This window comes from Mustela lutreola, chromosome 1 (assembly GCF_030435805.1).
Source record: "Mustela lutreola isolate mMusLut2 chromosome 1, mMusLut2.pri, whole genome shotgun sequence".
Taxonomy (NCBI): domain Eukaryota; kingdom Metazoa; phylum Chordata; class Mammalia; order Carnivora; family Mustelidae; genus Mustela; species Mustela lutreola.
Window position 1 is genome coordinate 129,214,813 of NC_081290.1, and position 23,694 is coordinate 129,238,506.

Here is a 23,694-nt window from a genome sequence, read left to right on the forward strand (position 1 = left end):
GAAACACTTAGAGAACCCTTCAGAAGCATTGTGTATAGAGTCCATTTTATCTTCCCTTTATAGATGTTGAAACATCTTCAGAAAAGGGTCACTGTGGGAACTTTTTATGGCATAGACGGCCATTGGTTTGGGTCCTGAAAAAACTTTGAGAATTTGACTTGCAGAATTAGAGGAAAGGTATTTTAGGAGGGAACTGGTATGATTGAAAGTACACAGAGGGTGTAAAAGAAATTTATCAGTGGAAGAAAGAATGCCTTATGTTAATTTGAAAGCTAATTATTTTGTAGATGTAATTTTCTAGCTGTTGCATTAATTTGTTCTGGAGTTTATTTCTCCCAAGGGACTTGCAATAAGTCTATTTTAGAGGGCTTAATTGCCTGGAGCTTCCAGAGAATTGGCCATGTTTCGGGATAGGGGAATGGAGAGGTGACTAACTTTCTTGGATAAAATTATTATTTGCCAGATGCCACTGTGGCCAAAGTTATTTATCTTGGCTTCATGTTGTATAAATACAGTCATCTATGAGTGTAGCAACTCAAATAGGACAGTGAGTACTTTCAGACACGTGCATTAAAAAAATCTCATTTGCTTAAAGCTGTACAGTTTTTCAGAGGGACTTTCACATGCTCATATTTAATATTTTTAACATCTTTCTAAGATAGGTGGAATACGTATCACCATCACCCATTTATTTCCAGCTGGGGAAACTGAGGCTCAGCGAGGCTGGGTATCTTTCCTCAGAGTCATGTGGCTAGTAAATGACTGTGCCAGAACTAGATATAGCTCTCTTCTTAGTCCAGGGTTCTTTTCCCTTGCATGACACCCTCTCAGCAGAGACACATCTGACAGTGACTGCTCATCTGGTTGCTGGCATCTCCTGAGTTCCTAGTACTCAGCCTTGTCATGAGGAACTGACTCAGAGAAATGAGAGTCGGCTGATTCAGAGCTGAATATCTTTTCCCAGACTCTCATTTCCCAGCTTTCTCTTCCCTTAAATTGATTTTGATCAACTCCTAAGCAACCGTTTTTTAGTATGTGTCGCTACCAGGGTGGTAGTGGTGGAGGTTGTGGTGTAGGCTGCCGTCTCTATAGGCAGGGGTCACCACGGAGCCAGAAGCACCGCGGGCTCCTTTCCCGAGCTTTCCTGTCCCCAGTGGTGAGTGGAGAGACAGGCCCCGGTGCTTCGGGTACTTCTAATAAGTATCCCCAAGCCCACAGCACTGTAGTCCTGTTACACCATCATTGCATCTTGCCATGAGACTGTTAGCACACCAATACCATTTTTCTTGTATCATCAGCATCTTGAGCAGGGCTGGCCTGGCACATCTAATTTTTGAAAGGATAAATAAAAGAAGTTTTTAGTCTTTAGATAGCATATACTGAAGACAAGTTGGTAAGTTATTCTGTAAAACTAATGAGATATCTTTATAAATTGTAGGAGAGTAGTAATATGCTTTTTATCTTGATTAATCCCATTTGCTGTTTTATTTAATTACAGCACAGATTAACGAGTAACTCATAGTAACTGTAGAATTATCCCAGTGGCTATGATTGTTACAATAATAATAGTATTGCTTGTGTAATGCCATTTACAGTAATTTAATTGAGTGTTTTATTCTTTTATGAGATAGTTGTATCCTCCTGTTGAAAAAGTACAAATGGTTTAAAAATGTTTTTTGAAATGTTATAAATATAAGAGAGAGGGAGAGAAAGGCCTTTCTTTTTTAAAAGATTTTATTTATTATTTGACAGAGACACAGTGAGAGAGGGAACACAAGCAGGGGGAGTGGGAGAGGGAGAAGCAGGCTTCCCTGTGAGCAGGGACCCTTATGTGGGACTTGATCCCAGGACCCTGGGATCATGACCTGAGCCGAAGGCAGACACTTAACAACTGAGCCATCCAGGTGCCCTGAGAAAGGCCTTTTTACAATAAAACTCTTCTGCAGGAAGACTCAGAGACCCATCTAGTGTGGGACACAGGTTAGTTTGCCTGAATGGAACAAAGCATAGAAGAAGGTACAGAACTGGGGTGCCTGCCTAGCCCATTTGGTAGAGCATACAACCCTTGATTTCTGGGTGTGAGTTTGGGCCCCATATTGGGCATGGAGATTATGTAAAAATTAAAAGAAAATCTTTTAAAAAATTTAAAAAGTACATGCAGAACAATGAGAAGGCTTATCACAGAGGGTCTTGGTGCTCAACCAGAGTGGCTGAACCTTTAGCTGTGGCTTGGGCATGTGAGCTGCTGTGTCTCAATTCTGACAGCATTTTAGGACTTGGACTTGGAGTAATCCAAGCTGGTTTTGTTTGAAAGCATCAACAGAAAAATTTCCTTAGGTTATAAATATACATCCAAACGGAAGAGGGATGGAGATATCTGAGATTTCTCCACTAGGTATATTTTCCTAGTATGCTTCTCATGAATTATACAATTTGGTAAGAATAGTGACAGTTTTGATGGGGAAAGTGGGAACACTGAACACTGGCAATAACAGAGCCATTTTTGGTCAAATAGGTAGAGTGAGCCAATGTGCTGAATTGGAGTTTCTGCAACAGCTCTTCAAAGTAACTTTTTAAAAAAAAAATGAATTCATATTTAATAATTACAGGTTCCATGCCCCACCCTTTCTCTTGCCCAGGCTGCAGCAGAGGTATTACAAGGGATGGAGCATATGCCCCCAGCAGTGAGGACAGCAGTCTCATTAGTGATTTTCCAGAAAATAAAAAAGGATCCCAGGGGCAGGCAGTGGTGCCTCCTCAAAAGACCCACTAGATTTAAAGACTTTATATATAATCTCTGTGTCCCAGGGGTTGGAGACGGACTCCTGGCAGCATCCTGGGGGTGGGGCCCAGGGAGCCACACGCTCTCTCGCCTCTTCAGCCATTTTATTAGCTCAGACACATTGCACTACAGGCAACCACTGCCACTGCGGCTGCCGCCACCGCCCCCTCTGCAGTCTGGCTGGCTGGCTGGGCCATCCCAGTGTCCCTGGGACTCCCAAGTTCCCGGACCTATTCGCCCTCAGTTGTGGTCAGACTCCTGTTCTTTTCTTTGTAACTGGGTGCCCTGCTCACATGCTTTGCAGAGAATTAGAGACCTGTGAATGTTTTCAGAGATGATAGCCCCAGCCCAGTAGCTTGGTTTCCAGCATCTTAAGCAGGTCTGGACTGCTGATACTTCTGCTAAGGTCCAAATGCTAGTGACAACCCAGCTGGACATCAGAGTTAAACTTTAAAAGTTGTGTAATATTTTGTTGCTAATATGTTTCTAACTTTAGGAAATCTTAAAAGTTGTGTGGTTGTTATTCATTTCAGTGAAACATGGGGAGGAGTTGCAAGAATCATGCATAAGGAAAAAGGATTGTAGATTGAGGTCTGATATTGACCCTAAAAAAAAAGAAGTGATGAAAGTTTGTAAGTTTTTATCTAAATTGCTGGTTATCTAGCTGATTCCACAAGGGGTGAATCATTTTACTGAGACGAAAGGACAAGCAGTGACCCTTCTCGTGGGCGGGGAGTTAACACAGCAGAGCCTTACAACCTTGAATTAGTAGGCCTGGCTGCCTCTTTTTCACATTAAAGTTTAGATATGAAATTGGTACAGCTGCAGTTTATTCCAACTCTCATCCTCAGAGCCACTGTTTCATTTCTTAGGTTGAGGAGCTCCCAGAGTCTTTCTTTTCCCTATCTATGTTGTAAGCATGCTGGTACTTGGTTAGATAGCCTTTTGAATAGCACTTAAAAAAAAAGTGCAATGTGTGTAGCTTAAAAATCCTGTCATTGTTATGTATATTGTGTTGCTGCTAGGTACTAAAACTAAGTCTCCAAATAAAGGGAAATTGGGGAGTTTTGTTTTTAGTTAGGTATTGTAAAAGAGCATATAGCTAGAGCTATATATATTTTGCTGGCTTATATAAATCTTAATGATAGCAATTATGTTGAAGGACAAATAGTGTGAGTAGAATTGAATTCTTACAGGGTGACTGCTTTGCTTTTCCTTTCAGCTGTCTGAAATTGTTTTGACTCTTATAAATTTCCTTACAATAAAGCCTGCAGAATTGTTATAGAATAAAGAAATCAAGTTGTTTTGATCATTACTGGTTTGGCAGCAAGGATTTAAAAAATAAAATAGGTTTACCCATTGTTTGTAAATAATACCTACCCCAAAAAAAGGAAAGTAGAGAAAAATAAAAGGAAAAGCCTTCTTAGTCTTGCCATTCAAAGACTTTTGATATTACTTTCTTGTTCTTTTTTCTAGGTTTGCTTTTTTAAAGGCACACTTGTTATCAAAAGTACATATATAATTTTGTATCTCATTCTTTTTATTTAACTTTGTAATAGAATTTTCTGGGGTCCCCTGGGTGGCTTAGTCCGTTAAGCATCTAGCTTTGGCTCAAGTCATGATCCCAGGGTCCTGGGATAGAGTCCCACATCAGGCTTTCTGCTTAGTGGGGAGCTGCTTCTTCCTCTGCCTGTTACTCCCTCTGCTCATGCTCACTCTTCCTCTTGCTCTCTTTCAAATAAGGAAATAAAGTCTTTAAAAAAAAAGAAGAATTTTTCTGTGTTTCACAGATTTCTTGAAGACATGCCACTCATTCATTCTGTCAGTTGCTTTTGGGTGCTGGGTAACAGATGCTTTGTTTTTCAAAGTGTGGGTATATAGGAGTGGAAATAATCTGGGATCATAATTACGTACTGCAAGATCATTTTGAATTTTCATGTAACTTTTATCTAAATCTGAAAGCTAAATTGTCTGCCAGGGAGTTCCTCATTTTAAGTCAAAGAAGTAATACTGTTTGATTTTATTGTACATTTGAGCTAACTTTGTATGGATCAAAAAAATCACTCTGCTTTGGAGTCTGTCTCTCAGCCAAAGTATTGCACTGGACAGGGTCAAGAGAGGAGGGCAGAGTGGGCATCCTGTGGGATGGCTGGTGTGCTTGGCTCCGGGACAGGGATTGTTTACCAGAGAGCAGGGCAGGGTTCATGGCAAGGTGTCTGAAAAGAGACTTAGTCACCCACAGTGCACATGACAGGCCTTGTCCTCACAGAGAACTGAGTTAGTGAGAATCTAAACATTGTAAGTGGCGTGGGACTCGAGATGTAGAAGATAGAGTTTGACTTAATTTGTCAGTTGGTGATATTCAACTGCTTCCTCCCTTACCTCTTCCTAAATCAGTCCTCAGATGGTCAGGCGCAGTTGTGCCCTCCCTTCCGCCAGGATAGTGGGAGAAGGAGCGGAGGGGCTCCATGTGAGCAGGAATTCCTGGACTTCCATCCTGGCTCTGTCTCTGACAAGCTGCGTACTTCGGACCAGTTCCTTAACCTTTCTGTGTTCCATTCTCTTCCTCTGTTAAAAGGTGTTAGTGCTAACAGCTTCCTGCTATCAGATGAAACACTGTAAGAACAATGCCTCACATGTAGAATAAGCACTTAATTAACCTAACTGGTTATTATCTACCTTGCCGTGACTGAGTTTGTGCATTTTGCCAAATTTCCTGGGTACTGAGCTTGTCAGTTAAGTTTAGATGGCATCAGGGCAGGTATAGTATTTTCTTTTCTTATTGCATACCAAACTGGTATTGTGAGGATGGGCTGCTACTTAGGTTTTGGGAGCTGTTCATGATCACATATCTGAAAACCACCAAATATTGACAGACTTGGTTTTTTTTTTTTTTTTTTTTTTTTTTTTTTTTTAAAGATTTATTTATTTATTTGACAGAGAGACAGAGATCACAAGTAGATGGAGAGGCAGGCAGAGAGAGAGAGGAGGAAGCAGGCTCCCTGCTGAGCAGAGAGCCCGATGCGGGACTCGATCCCAGGACCCTGGGATCATGACCTGAGCCGAAGGCAGCGGCTTAACCCACTGAGCCACCCAGACGCCCGACAGACTTGGTCTTAATCCTGGATATGTTTATCTGTTTCTAAAGCCCATTCCCCAAAAGCACACTGCTTCAAGAAAGTTATCTCATCCCCTTGCCTTAGTCCATTTGTGCTAGTGTAGCATGAGTGACTTTTTTTTTTTTTTTAAAGATTTTTATTTATTTATTTGACAGATCACAAGTAGGGAGAGAGGCAGGCAAAGAGAGAGAGAGAGGAGGAAGCAGGCTCCCCACTGAGCAGAGAGCCCCACGCGGGGCTCGATCCCAGGATCCCTGAGCCGAAGGCAGATGCTTTAACCCACTGAGCCACCCAGGTGCCCCGCATGAGTGACTTTTAATAAAAAAAAAAAAAACAAACAAACTTTGGGGCACCTGGGTGGTTAAGTGTCTGCTTTGAGCTCAGGTCATGATCTCGGGGTCCTGTGTCAATCCCCTCTTCAGGTTCTCTGCTCAGCTGGGAATCTGCTTCTCCCTCTTACTCTGCCCCCCCCCCCCAACAACTTGTGCATGCACTCTCTCTCTCAAATTAACAAATCTTAATTAAAAAAAAATTCAAATTGAGCTATAATATACAGACAGAAAAGTATACATATTCTGCTTGCTACGTATTCACAGCATCAGCACTCAAATAAGAAACAGTATTTGCCAGTATCTCATAACCTTTTTGTGTCTCTTTCTGGGGATCCTGCTTTGAAAACTACTGGTAAAAAGGCTTGTGATCAGTTGTTTGTGGATGTGGAGAAGGTTTAATGGAAGAGAGGGAATTACCCCAATAAAAGGAGGGTTGGTTGTAATAGTTGTAGTTTTAAGAGCTGTCTCACTCCCTCCCCTCAATTTATTGTTCTTTTTTTCTCATTAAGGTAATGTGAATAGGCAGTAAAGATTCTTTTTTTTTCCCCTTAAAATAAAAAAAGAAAAGAAAAGATTTTTAAAATTTATTTTAGAGATACAGAGTGGGAGAGTGTGTGGGGCTGGGGGGAGGACAGGAGCAGAGGGAGGACAGGCCAACTCGCACTGAACTCAGAGCCTGATGCAGGGCTGCAGGCCTCCATCCCTGGACACTGAGATCATGACCCGAGCGGAAATCAGCAGTGGGATGCTTAACTGAGCCATGCAGGCACCCCAGAAAAAATTCTTTATAGAAAGATACATTAGATAAGAAAAATTAGATTGGACATTTTGGGAATTATGTTAGGCCTTCACTTTTCTTTTTAAAAGATTTTATTTATTTATTTATTTGGCAGACAGAGATTACAAGTAGGCAGAGAGAGGCAGGCTTGAGGGGGGGTGGGGGGAAAAGCAGGCTCCCTGCTGAGCAGAGAGCGCCTGATGCAGGACTTGGTCCCTAGACCCTGAGATCATGACCTGAGCCCAATGCAGAGGCTTAACCCACTGAGCCACCCAGGCGCCCCAGGCTTTCATTTTTTCCTTTTTCTCTCTTTAAACCCATCTCTCTCAGTTGTGGCTTTTGAGTTAATTATTCATTGCATACAGTAATCACCGTTTTTATCACCTGAAGAGTGTGAAGTCAAGGGAATGCAGAAATGCCTTCCTGACTTTAATGAAACCTTCCTGACCTTAATTGTCCCAACGCTAAACAGGCATGGGAATGTATTTTTCCTCAATAACCAGATCTTTTGGGTTGCAGTGGGTCCCTGCATTGAAGGATTTGCAGAGGAGTCTGGGCACAACAGGAAATAGCATTCTGGTTGATTAAAGATTGGCCAATGGCAAAAAAAAAAAAAAAAAGGATTGGATGATACTTATACCAGGATGAATGATACTTACACCATCTTTGGACTCCTAAACTTAGCACTCGTCTCTCAGACTACTTAGTAGTGACTATGAGATTGGAAGGAATACATATAAAGTTTAAAAAGTTGAACCAGGGGCACCTGCTGGCTCTGTCAAGAGAGCACATGACTCTTCACCTCCGGGTTGTGAGTCCGAGTCCCAAGTTGAGGGGAAAAAAAAAAAGTTGAACCAGTAGTCTTCCTTCCTTACATCTGTCATGTGACCTCACATACTTCCCTAATCCTCCCCTCTAACATCTGATGAGGTTCATGTGTATTGTGAAAGTATCTGTGGTGACAGCAGCAGTTCCAGTCAGTGTACTGAACTGCAGGTGGAGTGTGGGAGTCTGGGCAGGGACTGCAGATACTTTCCTAAATGTGGAAACATGGCTGAACTGTGTGAAGGAAATAGAGAACTCTTCCATGAGTCGCACTGCAAATAGGGATGATGATAAATTTTGTATGTTAGTTAGTACTTAAGACCAGGATTTCCATCATGATAATGAGTCAGAGTATGGATACCTACATGAGTATGATTCCATTTCAGGAAGCAGAAGATCGAGAAGAAAGGAAGATCAGATTGAGGTACAAACAGAATTTGAAGCACCAAAAATCTAAAGATACCTTTCTCTTAGCTACTATATAAACTCTTCTGATTATTGTTGAAACCCAGCTTCCATGCTTTGGAGCCAAATATAACATGAAGACAGAGTTTGGGATAAAGAGAAACAATAGCTTTATTGCTTTGCGGGGCTAAGGAGGCTGCTGCAGACTGTGGCCTTCCAAAAGTGCAAGCCTGTCCCAAGGAAGGGGCTGAGGGGTTTTGTAGGGAAATGCAGGCTCTGGTTTTGGCAGGAACTGTGCGTGCTTTGTCATGTCCTTAAGGTAGGACTGGGTTCCTGAAACAAAAGGCTAAGAAGGGAAGAGGGGGAGGTTTGCAGAAGAGAAGGAAAAGATTACTGCAAAACCAAGCTTTGCTGCAACATTAGTGCAGCCATTTTGATTTTTGTTCAGCTTTATGCTTTTAAGCAGTTTCATAATGCCTCAGAAAAATGGTTGTGATGATACAATCAGTAGTTGTTTTTTCATTTACTGAAGAAGTTTTAAAACTCCCATTTTTAGACATAAGGAAATTTGGAGTCATATAGAGGCATCTCTCTTAAGTACAGTAGTTGTGGTTTTGATATACATCTCTATTACATTTTATCATACTTTGAGCTGTGAAATTAAGGATTATCAAGGGGAGGGACAGAGGAGATGGCTTTTTCACTTTTAAAAAGTTTTAAATTTCTTTCTGTTACCATATGGCATGAGTCCCATTGATTGGAGTGAACACAAAATGTTAAAGGTTCTGAAGGAACTTCTGCTGTAATAAATGAGAGGAAGAGAGTGTGTGTGTTTAAGCACAAGCACCCTCTTGGGCAGAAAATAAGCATCAGATTGTTAAAGGAGTTCACTGCTTTAATACCTATATAGGTTTAATACCACTAAATAGATAACATTAAAACTATCAAAAAGTTATCTGTTGAGCATGTACCAAATGTAAGACTTGTATGAGGTGCAAAGATGAATGTTAAAATCCAGTTTTACACTGAGAGAATTTATGATCTAGTTAGGATTATATGAGATGCACACTACTCTGTTGCAAAGCAGTTATGTGTTAAGTGTTAAAAGGGTGGTTTAAAACAGGGGGATGCCTGTGTGGCTCAGTTGGTTAAACATGCGACTCTTGATTTTGGCTCAGGTTATGGTCTCAGGGTCCTGGGACTGAACCCCTTATTGGGCTCCTTGCTCAGTGGGGAGTCTGCTTGAGAGTTCTCCCTCTGACCACCCCTCCCCCCCCACACATGCTCTTTTTCTAAAATAAATACATCTTTTTAAAAATATCATAGAGGAATTCAAGGGAGAAAAAGATCTTCCAGCCTAGGAAGTCATTAGGGGGAAGACGAAATTTTTACCAAGGAAGTATTTCTCAAATGTGTGGTTCCCAGACAAGCAGCAACAACATCCTTAGAACTTGTTAGAAATGTACACTGTCAGACTCCACCTCAGAACTGCTGAGTCAGAAGCCCTGGGGGGGTAGGTCCAGCAGTCTCTGTTTATAAGCATGCTGTATGTGAGCATCACTCAGCCAAGGAAGCGGTGGACAAAAGGTATGCTGGCTGAGTTTAGGGAGAAACGGTGACTGTGTGTAGTGTTTAGTTAAGGATGGCTGGCTGAACATGGATGGAACTAGAGAGTATTACGCTGAGCGGAATAAGTCAATCAGAGAAAGATAATTATCATATGATCTCTCTGATATGAGGAATTTGAGAAGCACGGCAGGGGGTTTAGGGGGTAAGGAAGGGAAAAAGGAAATAAGATGGGGTCAGGAGGGAGACAAACCATAGAGACTCTTAATCTCACAAAACAAACTGAGGGTTGGGGCATGTGCGGGGCCAGGGAGGGGTAGGGAGAGGGTGGTTGGGTTATTGGGACGTTGGGGAGGGTATGTGCTATGGTAAGTGCTGTGAAATGTGTAAGCCTGATGAGTCACAGACCTGTTCCCCTGGGGCAAATTATACATTATATGGTAATAAAATTAATAAATTTAAAAAAAAAAAAAGATGGCTGGCTGAATGAAAGAAGCATGCAGGAGGGATTTAGCTTCTGTTTAAGGGAATTCCTTCCCAATGCAGTTTGACACTTATTTCATCCAATTATTCTTTGTAACTATGTTGTCATTTTCATATTTTATTATTCTGATCATTTAAAATGTTTACATCATCTGGATAGGGGATAACATTTGCATTTTATAACAGTATTTGAAGCCTTTAGAAATGTAAAATATCAGGATGATTGAACAGCTTTGTGGCTAACGTCTAGGTTAAATATTTGTTCAGAATACCTATTTTAAAAAAGGGTTTCATGGGGTACCTGGGTGGTTCAGTCTGATAAGTGTCCAACTCTTGGTTTAGGCTCAGATCATGACTTCAAGGTTGTGAGATGAAGCTCTGCCTTGGATTCTGCACTGGGTGTGGAGCCTGCTTAAGAGTCTCTCTCTCCCTCTCATTCTGTGCCTCCACCACCCTAATCCCAAGGAATAAAAAATTAAAATGAAAAGGATTTCATGTCCTTTTATTAGTTCCTAGATAAATATTTTTTAGAGATTGCAGTTTTAAAACTTTATTTTTTACATATAAAAAATGGGATATGTTCCCTGAACATTTCTACATATTTTATAAAATTCAGCTATTTTGACATTTTTACAGATCCTACCCCATCAACATTGAACGTGTTAAAAGGTAAAATTCAACAAAGTAAATGTGATGATCTAATTGGCTTTATTAATGACTATGAATCAAGCAGTATCCCACCTTGCAAATGGAGAGGGGTATTCCAAGGAGCTGTACAAAATGGAAAGTTTTTATAGGAAGGAGAGTGGAGCAAGAAAGATATAAGAAAAGAAAAGAAAGGAAGGGCAGGGGACTTACTGAGCAAATTACCTCGATCGACTTCCTTTGTGGTGGAGGGGACCCGTGTGATAGATTTCCTCATTGGTGCTTACCTGAAAATTCCTGATTGACAGGTTGAGACAAAATGCTTGGGGAGGTTGAAACTGCAATTAAGTTAGTTATTAAGCTCCTGTTTGATGACTTGGACTGGCCGGAGAAACACACATTTTGAGGCATGTGGTTTTCTTTTTGACAAACTATACTTTCATTTCTCCTGTGATTTTAGAGGAGGTAAACCCTAGGTGTATAGGAGACACTGATTTGGGGTCTCACTTGGGTCACTTATGAAGTGGGAATGATGATGGTGGAAGGTGGCTTTCCTTTCAGCCTTCGCTCACCCAGCTGCCTTGTGCCTAAAATGTGGAAGAGCTTCTGATTCTCTATTAAAAAGAGAAAGTGATTTTAAAGACAGGGGACAAGGAAGAACCCATGATCACATGGTAGCCATGCAGTTAAGCTTTAAGGTGAAAATGTGTTCCCCTTCCTGGAAAAATGAGTTCATTTTCTACAAATCTGGTTTTATCTTGGCACTATCAGTTTATTACGTGCACAGAGAAGGGCAGTCTTTGTTGTAGGTGTGTTGCAATCTATTTCTCAGGGGAGGGTGTATTTAAGATCTTTTTTTGGTTTGCTATAAAAGAACTTTAGGGTCCCGTAGAGAATAATGTCTTAAGGTTATTGAGGCCTCTGCTCCGATATCAGTAGGTTTTTTTTCACACTTGTGGGGTGAAATCTTTGGCTGCCATGTATAAAGACATATTTAAATCCTCCTGACACTAGAGACCTAGCCAACAGTTCGTCAGATTTTAGGGATCTATTAATATTTTCTTCAGCCAAATTCAGGGTAAGGAAGAAGAATAGGAATTGAGACAATCCCTTATAGTTTTTAAGATCTGCCTATATTTTAGGGACCTATGCTTTTCATTTCTTCTTAAAGAAAAAAAAAATTACTTTTTCCGTGAACTCAGTACTATAGAAGAATCATGTTGACTCTATAGCTGTATTTCATTTTACAGATGAAGTACATTAGTGTCAGAATTAAAATCTGAACTACTTTTGTCCTTGCGTGCTTGTTCAAGGGCTTTCTTATCCTGAATATGTCCAGGAATTGGGAATTCAGTGCAAGAGTTGTGAGAGAGTTTATGGCTTCTCATTTATTATTATTTTTCTTATGTGTGTGTGTGTGTGTGTGTGTGTTTGTGTTTATGGCTTCTCACTTATTATTTTTCTTACATATGTGTGTACCTAAATTTTTTCTTACATATCTACATATGTATATTTGGTGGTAAAGCAAGGATGTGTCCATACTCTCCCTTCCCCACATCACCTCCTGTACATTGAGCCCTACCATCTCCCTCACTTGCTATGGGTAGAGTTTTGCAAGGTTGCAGAGTAAGATCTGTCAGCTGACAACTTGCTCACATGAGAGCCATTAAAGAGGGTGGTGTGGCCAATGTCAGAGCAACCTTGCAGCTGAGGGCAAGTCACCGCATTTGCCCAGAGCCATATGAATAGGTCTTATGACCAATTAATTGACTACTACATAATCTCCAACAGGGGAGCACAGATGGAATGAGTCAGACCAAGCTGCTCAACCTGTTGAGTGTTTTGTCTTTTGCTGACCAGAGTACAAGCTTAGGAACAAAAGTAGGAAGTGGGATTTAGATTTGTCTGTTTATAGTGGTCCTGCTGAGATCGTGTTTTATAACATGATGGATATATCTGACTTCCTAATACTTTGGCAGGCTTAATTTACGTAACAAATGAATGTTCCTTTTTCTCTCTCTCTTTTTTTTTAATTTTGAAAGAGGAAATTAGTAGGCTGCTGCCAAGTAGCTCGCCTCACCTACCATATACGCAGTACAGTGATTAATTAGGACGGCTGGTCAGTGTGGAATATCCCTCCAACAGCAGAGAATCTTCAACATTTGTGTCCCAGGTCCATGTTGATAGTCAGGATAAACCAGAAGCAAGTTCATCCACCCAGGAGATGTGTGGCGGCTCGAAGAAGACTGCAAATCGGCCAGGGGGCTGGCAGGAGTCAACCAGATGTGTGTGTAATGGCGGTTCTGGTGCTGGGAGGAATTACAAGGCACTTTTATGCACAAAGACTCGAAAACGTGCCAGGGTAGGAAGGGGCGCTGATCACACGGAACTCAGCAACAGGTTTGAAACTTTAGTTCTCTTTTAAAGTCTTAGATAAATTTTTATTTAAATCACTGAGTACCAAACAGATGAAATTGTATTGATCTGCAAGTTGTTTTTCAAGAGTACTTTTAGTAGGACATGGGGTAGTTGGTGGGTGTGTAGAAACAAGTCCTTTCCTGTGTAGAAAAGGTTGTAGGCATGGTTATTTTTTTTAAAGATTTTATTTATTTGTGTGTTTGTGTGTGTGTGTGTGAGAGAGAGAGAGCGCACAAGCAGGGGGAGCGGCAGTCAGAGGGAGAAGCAGTCTACCCGCTGAGCAGGGAGCCAGATGCAGGATTAGATCCCAGGACCCTGGTATCATCCAAAGGCAGATGCTTAACCATCTGAGCCACCCAGGTGTCCCAACAAGGTTATTTGTTTTTGACTGTTTCAATTCTACTACCCATGTGGGTTTCTTTCTTAAATTTCATTACTTCTGCTGGAGCCAGCTTGCAAGAAATGGTTATATCCTTGTCCTGTGTTGAAGATTGAACAGTACTATTCACAGAGATGATCAAGAAAAAGAGTTGCAGTCCTGAAGTACCACCGCAGCTGGTAGATGGGACAGAGGGCTGGAAGTTCTCACTTCGTAGTTTGAAGGGTAGGTGGAGGCAGGGTGGTCGGAGAGGGTCCAGTCTTCTGGAAAATTATCTCCATGAGAATGATGGTACTGTGCTGAACTAATTTTAATAGTGGAGCTTACATAAAGAGAATAACATTACATTTGCTGTATTGTTTAAGGGTGATGGAAGAATTTATTAATTTAATTAGGAATAGCTCTTAATTGAAACGTATTTGTAATGAATTTTATTGCATATCAAGGAAAAGTAAAAGTCTTTTGAGAATTGCATTTCATTCCAAAATCTAATGTAGATAGGTAGAGGAGAACCAAAGTTAAAGGATAAACTTGATTTTCATGGTTAGTGTAAAAGTAAATTTCTAAATTCACTTAAATATTACTTTTTTCTTTATAGAAGTTTTGTTACAATTAACGTGTCATGAACTTTATCCATCAATGCATTTCTTAGTTGATTAAAAATCAGGATATAGTTTCTGTTATATAAAAATCATTGTCTTTCTTTAGTAGAAACTTAACAAAATGGTGTATAATCTATTCCAGTATAAGAGCCCAGCTGATTGAAGGGTTAGGGGGAAAATGTAGAAATCATGTATGGGTGCTGGGTCACTTGCCCGTCCACTCAATTAAAGAGAGATATATATAGAGGAAGTGGTAATGAATGATGTGGTACATTAGAAAAATACATTTAAGTGTTCAGATAAGAATTTCCCTTTTATAGTATCCTTTTTAATCTGTTTCTTATCAAGAAAGGGCATTTGAGTGATAGGAAAGAGTAATGGATTGGTACTCAGTTGATCTGGATTTGGGTTCTGATCTTGATCCCCGGCTCTGCTGCCCAAGAGCCTTGTAACCATGTGGGAGTCTCCTGGCTTTTCTGGTCTCACTTTCAACTCTAGGCTATGAACTTGGTTCAGAGTGTTTAAAAAAATCCTTTCCTCCTCTGAAATTCTAAATGTAGCATCAGGACCTTTTGTAGGCCCTATTTTTGTTATTCATACAGTACTATATGTCCAAAATGGGTATTTGGGGTGAGGGGGACAGCATCTATGTAAGAAAATATTATGCAGGGTATGCAGGGCCACACAGATTTTTTTTTTTTTAAACTTCAAAACATTTTGGTGTGAGCTTCTGCTTATCACTTTCAGTGAACTTAATATTCTTCAGTGGATTTTAATCATTTTTAATTAAACAACAATTTAACACAAAATTTTCATATCCATTATTGCCCTTTCCTATTTTGACTTCCTTTAGATTTAGTTCTTTGGTGCTGAGATTTTTTTTTTTTTTAAAGATTTTATTTATTTATTTGACAGACAGAGATCACAAGTAGGCAGAGAGGTAGGCAGAGAGAGAGAGAGGAGGAAGCAGGCTTCCGGCTGAGCAGAGAGCCCGATGCGGGGCTCGATTCCAGGACCCTGCGATCATGACCTGAGCCGAAGGCAGGGGCTTAACCCACTGAGCCACCCAGGCGCCCCAGATCTTTTTATTTTTTTTTATAATTCTGTGTGGTGATGATATACACTTGTCATCAATTAACTGGAATTAATTTCTAGTCAGACCAATTGTCTTGGTAGATCTTATACACTTTCTATTCCCCTTCCTAAGATCTTGAAAACATATTTGTTATTTGCAGTGTTTTATTTGGTTTCCTGGTTTATTTAGGATTTGGGCCAGTCTCAAGGGTAGAGTGAATTATTGACAGCAGTTTACACTGTAAGGATCTGGTTCCAAAGTGTTCACGAGTTATCTGTTTGTCCAAGTCAGGTGGTGGTCAGTGAAGTATGACTTCCAACTCCCTCTTTGCTCTTGGTTATCTTAAATCAATAATTTTAGGTGGTCTTAGCTGACTACACTGATGAGTAGGTTTTTGTTTTTATTTTTGTTTTTCTTCTATCCTTTCTCATGATTTTCTAGTTACTGTAAAGGTGACGAGAAACATTCCACAAACACAGAGGAGTCATGTTGGATACCTAACAGTGACTGGCCACAGTGTAAAACTGACGTAGTCCTGTGCAGAAAGAATCATTTTGATCTTTCCCATTACAGTTCATGTGGAATGGAACATTTCAGGATATTAAGTCTGTCCTTCTTAACTTCACTTCTTTTCTCCTTAATCTCTAGAATGACAGATACTGGAGTTTCATTTATTTCACAAAATTTCAGAACCAATCAAAACCTGCAGAGTTTGATGAAACATTATAAGTGGTTTATACTTGAAATTCTTCACTGAAACTCACCTCAAATCCAGTAACTGACAAGATGCTGGGTGTATGGTATAGTCTTCCATAATCAGTTCCTTCTTCCTTAAGCTGCCAACCATAGCAAAGCTGTTAATGACTTGGTTTTTCTCACTTTGCCAGCAAATTAGATGACCATAGGGCTGTTTATGTGAGAAATTTGGGATTATTTGCCAAGCTTATCAGAGAACCATTGTTTCTCTGATGGCAAGAGAAAATTTGACGTAACCTTGTCTTAAGAAGTATATGTTACCCACACAGAAGAAGAACTGAAACAAAGCACTTCAGAGTCAATGGTGCTTTAAGTTTTATATCTTGGAACTTAGATTCAACAGAGACTCTTTGTACTGCTTTAGAATCACCAGGATAGGAAGGACTGGAGGATTAATGAGTGTATATATCCGATATGTCTACCATTTAGATGAACCAACTTATCAAAAAAGAAACCAGGTCAGATTATTTGTGGTAATTGCTCAACAAGAAAAGAAGTACAGAAACTAAGGTTTATTTTCTTTTCCCTAGTTAACTGCTTCACAGAGATAAGCCAACCATGATTTTACTACCAGTCTTTATTTATAGCAGTTAGAACAACCCAGTAAGAAATACAAAGATAGTCCCAGATTTAGAAAGAGATATGCTAAGGCAACAGACCAAAGCATTCTATTTTGAAGAATTTAATGAAAAAGGGCTGAAGTCTAATGCAGGTTGTAGAGAAGGGGAGAGTGTTTTTCATTGTGTTCTTCACTTACAAACACTGTGAACGCTATTCTTCTTTGTTACCATGTAGAAAATGTAGCTGTTAGGTGAATGAAGTGGGCAGAGGGAAAAAAAAAAAACCCAAACCCTAGTCAGCTGATGGTCTTGTGCTTTGCGTCAAGCTTCACAGAGAGGTTGAAATTGCTGGGTGTGACTCTTTCAGACGCATGGAGTATTGCTGTCACAAGTTCTTCTGCCCTTTCTGCATTCCTTCCCTTTTCACTGGTTTTATGTGCCAGGAGGAATTTTCGTTGAGTTGCTGAGTTTATTTCCACTGGCTGATGTTTGGGATTCAGAGCTGTAATTTGAGAATGAGTGAATGAATGAAGGAATGCAGTGGTAACTTGGTATTGCTGCAGAGTTCTTAGGTTTTGGTTTAGGTTTTAAAAACACAGTTGATTTAGGTTTTAAAAAACATTCATCTTCTTTTCCCTCTGAGGCCACATCTCTTCTTGGGAATGAATCAGAGCAGTCTTGGTATAGAGGATTGTGTGTGTGTGTGTGTCTGTGTGTGTGTGTGTCTGTGTGTGTGTGTTAAAGATTTTATTTATTTATTAGAGAGGGAGAGATAGCGAGAGAGCACAACCTGGATGAGGGGGAGAGGAAGGGGGAGAAGCAGCCTTCCCCCTGAGCAGAGAGCCAGATATGGGGTTCAGTCCCAGGACCCTGGGATCATAATTTGACCTGAAGGCAGATGCTTAACTGACTGAGCCACCCAGGTGCCCCTTGCTAAAGGCCCTATGTAGAGAGGTTTTGAAGGAAGTGTGAACTTGCTTCATGTAGACCGACAATTCAGGTAAACTTTTGTCTGGGTCTCATTTTGCTAAGTGTTGATGACCTAATAGGGTAGAGTCCTTATTGTTAGTTTCCATAACTAATTATGTCCAGAATGACTGTGTTTCAGATAGAAGACAAGGATACTCCAGCTTTGGGGTCTGCAGGCCAAGTCATTGGGCAGCTTCCAAAGCCTTTTCCCTCGAATACCACTCAGCTATACGCTGAGCTGGAATACTTGGTTACACATGCTGGTGATTCCTGGTTCTTCTATTATTACTCCTGTTGTGAGTCAGGCTGTGGCTTAGCCCTGTCCTTTTATTGTTACAGTAACAAAAGCTGAATAACTGCTGAATAATGATGTAGCAAGCCTTGGTGGGAATTGGTGAGAGCAGTGACCTGTGACCCATCTAAGATTATAATTAAACTCCCATCATAATTCACCAAAGCAGGGATGCCTGGGTAGCTGAGTCGGTTAAGTGTCTGCCTTTGGCTCAGGTCATGAACCCAGGGTCCTGGATTTGAATCCTGCATCAGGCTCTTTGCTCATCACAGAGCCTACTTTTCCCTCTGCCTAATGCTCCCTCTGCTTGTACTTGCCAGTTTTATCTGACAAATAAATAAATAAGACCTTAAAAAAAAATTCAACAAAGGGAATCCAGTCTCTGGGTTCTAGAAACACCAAGGTTCCTGGCAATTCTCTTCCCCTTTTATGGGATCCCAAGTTTATAAGGCTATTGGGTATTAGACATATGTCTATCCATCAGTGTTTGTATCTCAAAGAGTTTTATCCTTCTCTTACTAGTTTAGGAAGGTTAAAAAAAAAACCACACACACACACAAGCTATTCTCATGTCTTTATAGAACAGATGTGAATTAAGATGTTCTTTTTTTTCTTGATGTGCTCTTTCCTTTCACTTGCATGCCTTACCCTGCCCAAAGGTAAAAACCAAAAAATTTAGTAATGCTAAGCTAGTTTTTTCACTTACTAATTTTTAAAAAAAATTTGGTTCTAAAATGTGAAAATCTGGACTGTAGTACCAGGTGTAGTGGAAGCATCTTTGATCTAGGGACCTTCTCTACTCTGATCTTACAATCTGAGGGTTCATCTCGGCCTTGAATTCACTGTGTCTTTCAGAGCATCACCTCATCCCTCTGTGCTTCTACTTTCTCTTCTACAAAAAAATAATAGAAGTGGGGGCACCTCGGTGGCTCATTTGGTTAAGTGTCTCCCTTCACCTCTGGTCGTGATCTTAGGTCCTGGGATCGAGCCCTGCACCGGGCCCTGCACTAGGCTCCCTGCTCAGAGGGGAGTCTTCTTCTCCCTCTCCCACTGATCTTCCTTCCTGCTTGTGCACTCTGTTTCTCTGTCTCAAATAAATAAATAAAATCTTATTTATTTGTAATTATGTGGTAAGTCAGTGATCACTAAATATGTGACCTGCTTTTAAAAATGTAGCTTCCTGATCACCGTTTCAGACCGAATTTGTGGAAGTGGAACTGGTGAAGTTTTGTTGATTAAAAAACAAACCAATACCAAGAACTTCTGGGGTCATTCTAATGATGAGTCAAGTCTAGGAATCATCAGGTGGTGTCTGAGGTCCCTTTCAGATCTAACATTCTGATTATCTATGATAATCAGTGACCCTTGAGTAACAGGGTGTTGGAGAAATGTGAAGACCTTGGGTAATCAAGGGAGCCAAAACTATCTTCAGTGGTCATCTTTTCCATGTGAGGGAGCAAACCATATGGATATTTGAAGAAGTATATTCTCAACAGAGGGACAAGTAAGAACAGGGATCCTGAGACAGGATCATGCTTGCTGTGCACCCTAAAAAGAAAAATGTTGCCTACGGGCAAAACTGAGGGCTGCTGGAGGGAGGGATAGGGTGACTGGATTGTGAACATTGGGAGGGAATGTGCTGTAGTGAGTGCTGTGAATTGTGTAAGACTGGTGATTCACAGACCTGTAGCCCTGAAACAAATTATACATTGTATGTTAATAAAAAATAATAATAATTTAAAAAAAAAGAAAGTAAGTAAATGGTCCTTCCAGGGAGTGTGAGTGGGCCCAAGGTGGGCTGCTAGATAGGGCTAGTGGCTATGTGGTGTGAGATAAGAGGCAGGTGGGAGGTTGTCTGCTCCCTGTTTTCTCTCCCATTGACCCTTGCTTGATAACAACAATTCCTATTATTAGAACCTCATTTCTTTGTATTTAAGCATTCTCTCAGAGCAGAAAGTGATACCTTAGTGTGAACTATTATGAGAACTTGTTCCTCTGTCACGCAGAACAAGATCATATGAAAGGATTGGGCGCATTCTGTAGAGCCGCATGTGAGGGCTGACCTTCTCCTTTCCAGCTGAGCGGACAAGCTGAGGAGAGACAGCCTGTAACTCAGCTGAACAGGGACACAGGTTTTTGATGGCCATATCCAAAGCTCAAATAGTATGTCCTTGGTTTTCATCTTCACGGGAAATTCTGTAGCTGACTGTAACAGACCAAAACGACCTTCAGAGAATAATCCTACCCCAAACTTTAAAAACTAGTGCTCATTACTGAAAGTTCCCATATTTTGAAAGTTCCGTTGACAGTTGAAAAAGTTTTTTCCTTTTAAATAGACTTTATTTTTTAGGCAGCTTTAGGTTCACATTAGAATTGGCAGCAAGAACAGAGAGTTCCTCTGTACTCTGCCCCACATCACACGTGTGCAGCCTCCCCTACTATCAGTATCCTGCATCAGAGTGGTACATTTGTTACAGCTGATGAACCTTCATTGAGACATTGTTGTGACTCCACACCACAGTTTAGGTTAAGGTTCACTCTTGGTGTTATACATCCTGTGGGTTTTAACAGTTGTATGATGGAATGTGCCCATCATTGTAGTATCAATAGTGATTAGTTTCACTGCCCTAAAAATCCTCTGTGTTCTGCCTATTCATCTCTCCCTAACCCCTGGCAACTGCTCATCTTTTCACTGTCTCCATACTTTTGCCTTTTCTAGAACGTCATTTGGTTGGAATCATACAGTGTGTAGCCTTTTTAGATTGGCTTCTTTCATACAGTAGTATGTGTTAAATCTTCCTCCATGTCTTTTCATGGCTTGATAGCTCATTTCTCTTTACCGCTGACTAGAAGAATTCTGTTGTCTGGAGGTGGCAGTTTATTTGTCCATTCACCTACTGAGGGATAGCTTGGTTGTTGCCAAGTTTTGGCAGTTATGAATAAAGCTGCTATAAACATCTCCGTGTGGGTTTTTGTATGGACTTAAGTTTTACTCCTTTGTAAACATCAAGGAGTGTGATTGCTGCATTGTAAGATAAGAGTTTATTCAGTTCTGTGAGAAACCACCATACTTCCATAGTCGTTGTACCATTTTGCATTCCCACCAGCAGTGAATGATGGTTCATGTTATTCCACATGCTTCTCAGTATTTGGTTTTGTCAGTGTTCTGCCTTTTGGCCATCCTAGTAGGAGTGTAGTAGTATCTCACTATTGTCTTAATTTGTATTTCTCTAATGACATATGATGTGGAGCATCATTGATATGTTCATCTGCCATCTATATATCTTTTTTTATGGGGCTTTTGTTCAGATCTTTGCCCATTTTTTAATTGGGTGGTTCATTTCCCTGTTGTTGAGTTTTATGAGTTCTTTGTATTATGGATAACACACCTCTATCAAATATGTCTTTTGTAAATATTTTCTCCCAATCTGTGGCTTATCCTCTCATTTTCTTGTTTTATCCTCCACAGTTGAGAAGTTTTACATTTTAATAAAGTCCAGGTTATCAGTGATTTCTTTAATGATGTGTGCTTTGGTGGTCATCACTATGCCCATGGTCATCTTGGTTTTTCTCCTGTGTTGTCTTCTAAGAGTTTTATAGTCTTTCATTTTACATTTAGGTCTGAGATTCATTTTGAATTACATTTTTGTGAAGTATTTAAGGTCTGTGTCAAGATTCATTTTTGTGCATGTCAATGTCCATTTGTTCCAGCACCATTTTTGGAAAGGCCGTCTTTTCTCCATTGTATTACCTGTGCTTTTTTTCAGTCAAAGATCAGTTGACTGTATTTGTGTGAATCTTTTTCTGGGCTCTCTATTCTTTTCTATTGATCTATTTGTCTCTTTGTTCATCAGTACCAACCATCCTGTATTGGTTACTGTAATTTTACAGTAGGTCTTAAAGTTAGGTGGTTATAGTCTTCCAGTTTTGCTCTTGTCCTTCAATATTGTGCTGGCTGTTCTGGGTACTTTAGCTCCACATATAAGCTTTAGAATGAATTTGTTTATATCCACAAAATAACTTGCTAGAATTTTGATTGGGATTCTATTGAATCTGTAGATCAAGTTGGGAAGAACTGGCATCTTGAGTCTCCTATCCATGACAGTGGAATATCTCTCCATTTATTTAGTTCTTTCATTTCTTTTATCAGAGTTTTATAGTTTTCCTCTTATAGATTTTGTATATATTGGGGGACTGTGCTAATATAAATGATATTGTGTTTTTAATTTTAAATTCCACTTGTTAATTGCAGGTATATGAAATATTGTAAAAAAATACTTTAACAGGTGTATTTTCCGGAGCATGACTGCATTTATGTCAAGCTAGCTACTTTCCCCTTTTCTCTTTATTTTATTTGGTTTTTTAAAAAGTTTTATTTATTTAAGTAATCTCTACACCCAACACAGGGCTTGAACTAACAACCTGAGATCAAGAGTCACATGTTCTTCCAACTGAACCAGCCAGGAATCCCCTCCCCTTTTCTTTTTAAATTCCTCCAACTTTTTCTTTTATATTGTTACTAAACTTATTTTAAGATTTTTGAAAATATTTTTTCTGATTATCAAAATGATATACTTTTATTATAGAAGCTGGAAAGGTATAAGCATATATAAAAATGAAAATTCAAGTTACTCATAATGCTATCACACAAATTTTACTACTAACACTTTTATTTTCTTGCAGTCCTTTTTTTTTTAGATTTTATTTATTTTTTAGAGAATGAGCAAGTGAGCAAGGGGAGGGGCAAAGGGAGAGCAAGAGAATCTCAAGTAGACTCTCCGCTCAGCACGGAGCCCAGTGTAGGGCTCAAACTCATAACCCTGACATCGTGACCTGAGCTGAAATCAAGAGTCAGAAGCTTAAATGACTGAGGCACCCAGGAGCCCCTCGTGCAGTCCTTTTTTGGTACATGGATATAAGCTGTATTATATTAACTGAATCATATTGTATCTATCAATCAGATTATATATAATCTGCTTTTTTACTCACTATAACATTTCCCCCATGTTATTTTTTTTTAAGATTTTATTTATTTATTTGACAGAGATCTCAAGTAGGCAAAAAGGCAGGCAGAGAGAGAGGGGGAAGCAGGCTCCCTGCTGAGCTGAGAGCCCATTGCCCAGGACCCTGAGATCATGACCCAAGCTAAAAGTAGAGGCTTAACCCACTGAGCTACCCAGGTGCCCCTCCCCCATGTTATTAAAATGTTTCCGTGAACAAATTTTAATTACTTCATAGTATGTTCTTAAATAGATGGCCTCAAAAACTTAGAGTATGTTCTTCTGGTGGATGTTTAGGTTTCTAGTTTTTGACTGCTAACAAAGCATAGAAAGAAACTTATTTTTATTCACATTTCTGACATTCTCCTTGGGAGATAATTTTCCTTGTAGGAAATTTGAGGGAGACCCTTTTTCTGTTCTCAATAGAATTTCAAAATTGAAAGATAGAAATTGTTCAAATAGATAGAAACCAAAATATATTTACATTTGGAAAATGGTTAGGGTGTATACCAACAAGGATCTGCCTAATAACCTCAAAATTAGATTTGTTCACACACCTTGTCATTGGCAGCCTAGGACACATATAAGCGTTGTCACGAAGGGTTCACCCCTGTAAAACTTGATGTTGAGTAGTTGAGGATCAGATTGGTTTGTGTGTGCTGTGCAGGCAGATACATGCCAAAGAATAAGAGAAAATTTATTAATCAG

General features: G+C 40.0%; 1 protein-coding gene across 6 annotated transcripts in view; it reads left to right on the forward strand.

The window, feature by feature from the left end:
* FNIP2 (folliculin interacting protein 2) overlaps positions 1 to 23,694 on the forward strand; it is a 132,902-nt gene that overhangs the window by 28,882 nt on the left and 80,326 nt on the right. The window contains exon 1 of one of the 6 annotated variants that reach the window (XM_059174321.1): positions 12,727 to 13,335. The exons of 2 other annotated variants lie outside the window; for them this stretch is intronic. In XM_059174321.1, coding sequence (XP_059030304.1) covers positions 13,160 to 13,335 — 176 coding nt within the window. In that variant the 5' untranslated portion in view covers positions 12,727 to 13,159. Of the gene's footprint in view, positions 1 to 12,726; positions 13,336 to 13,806; positions 13,958 to 23,694 lie in introns of those variants that run through there. 3 more of the 6 variants (XM_059174296.1, XM_059174314.1, XM_059174330.1) reach the window with 3 other exon arrangements.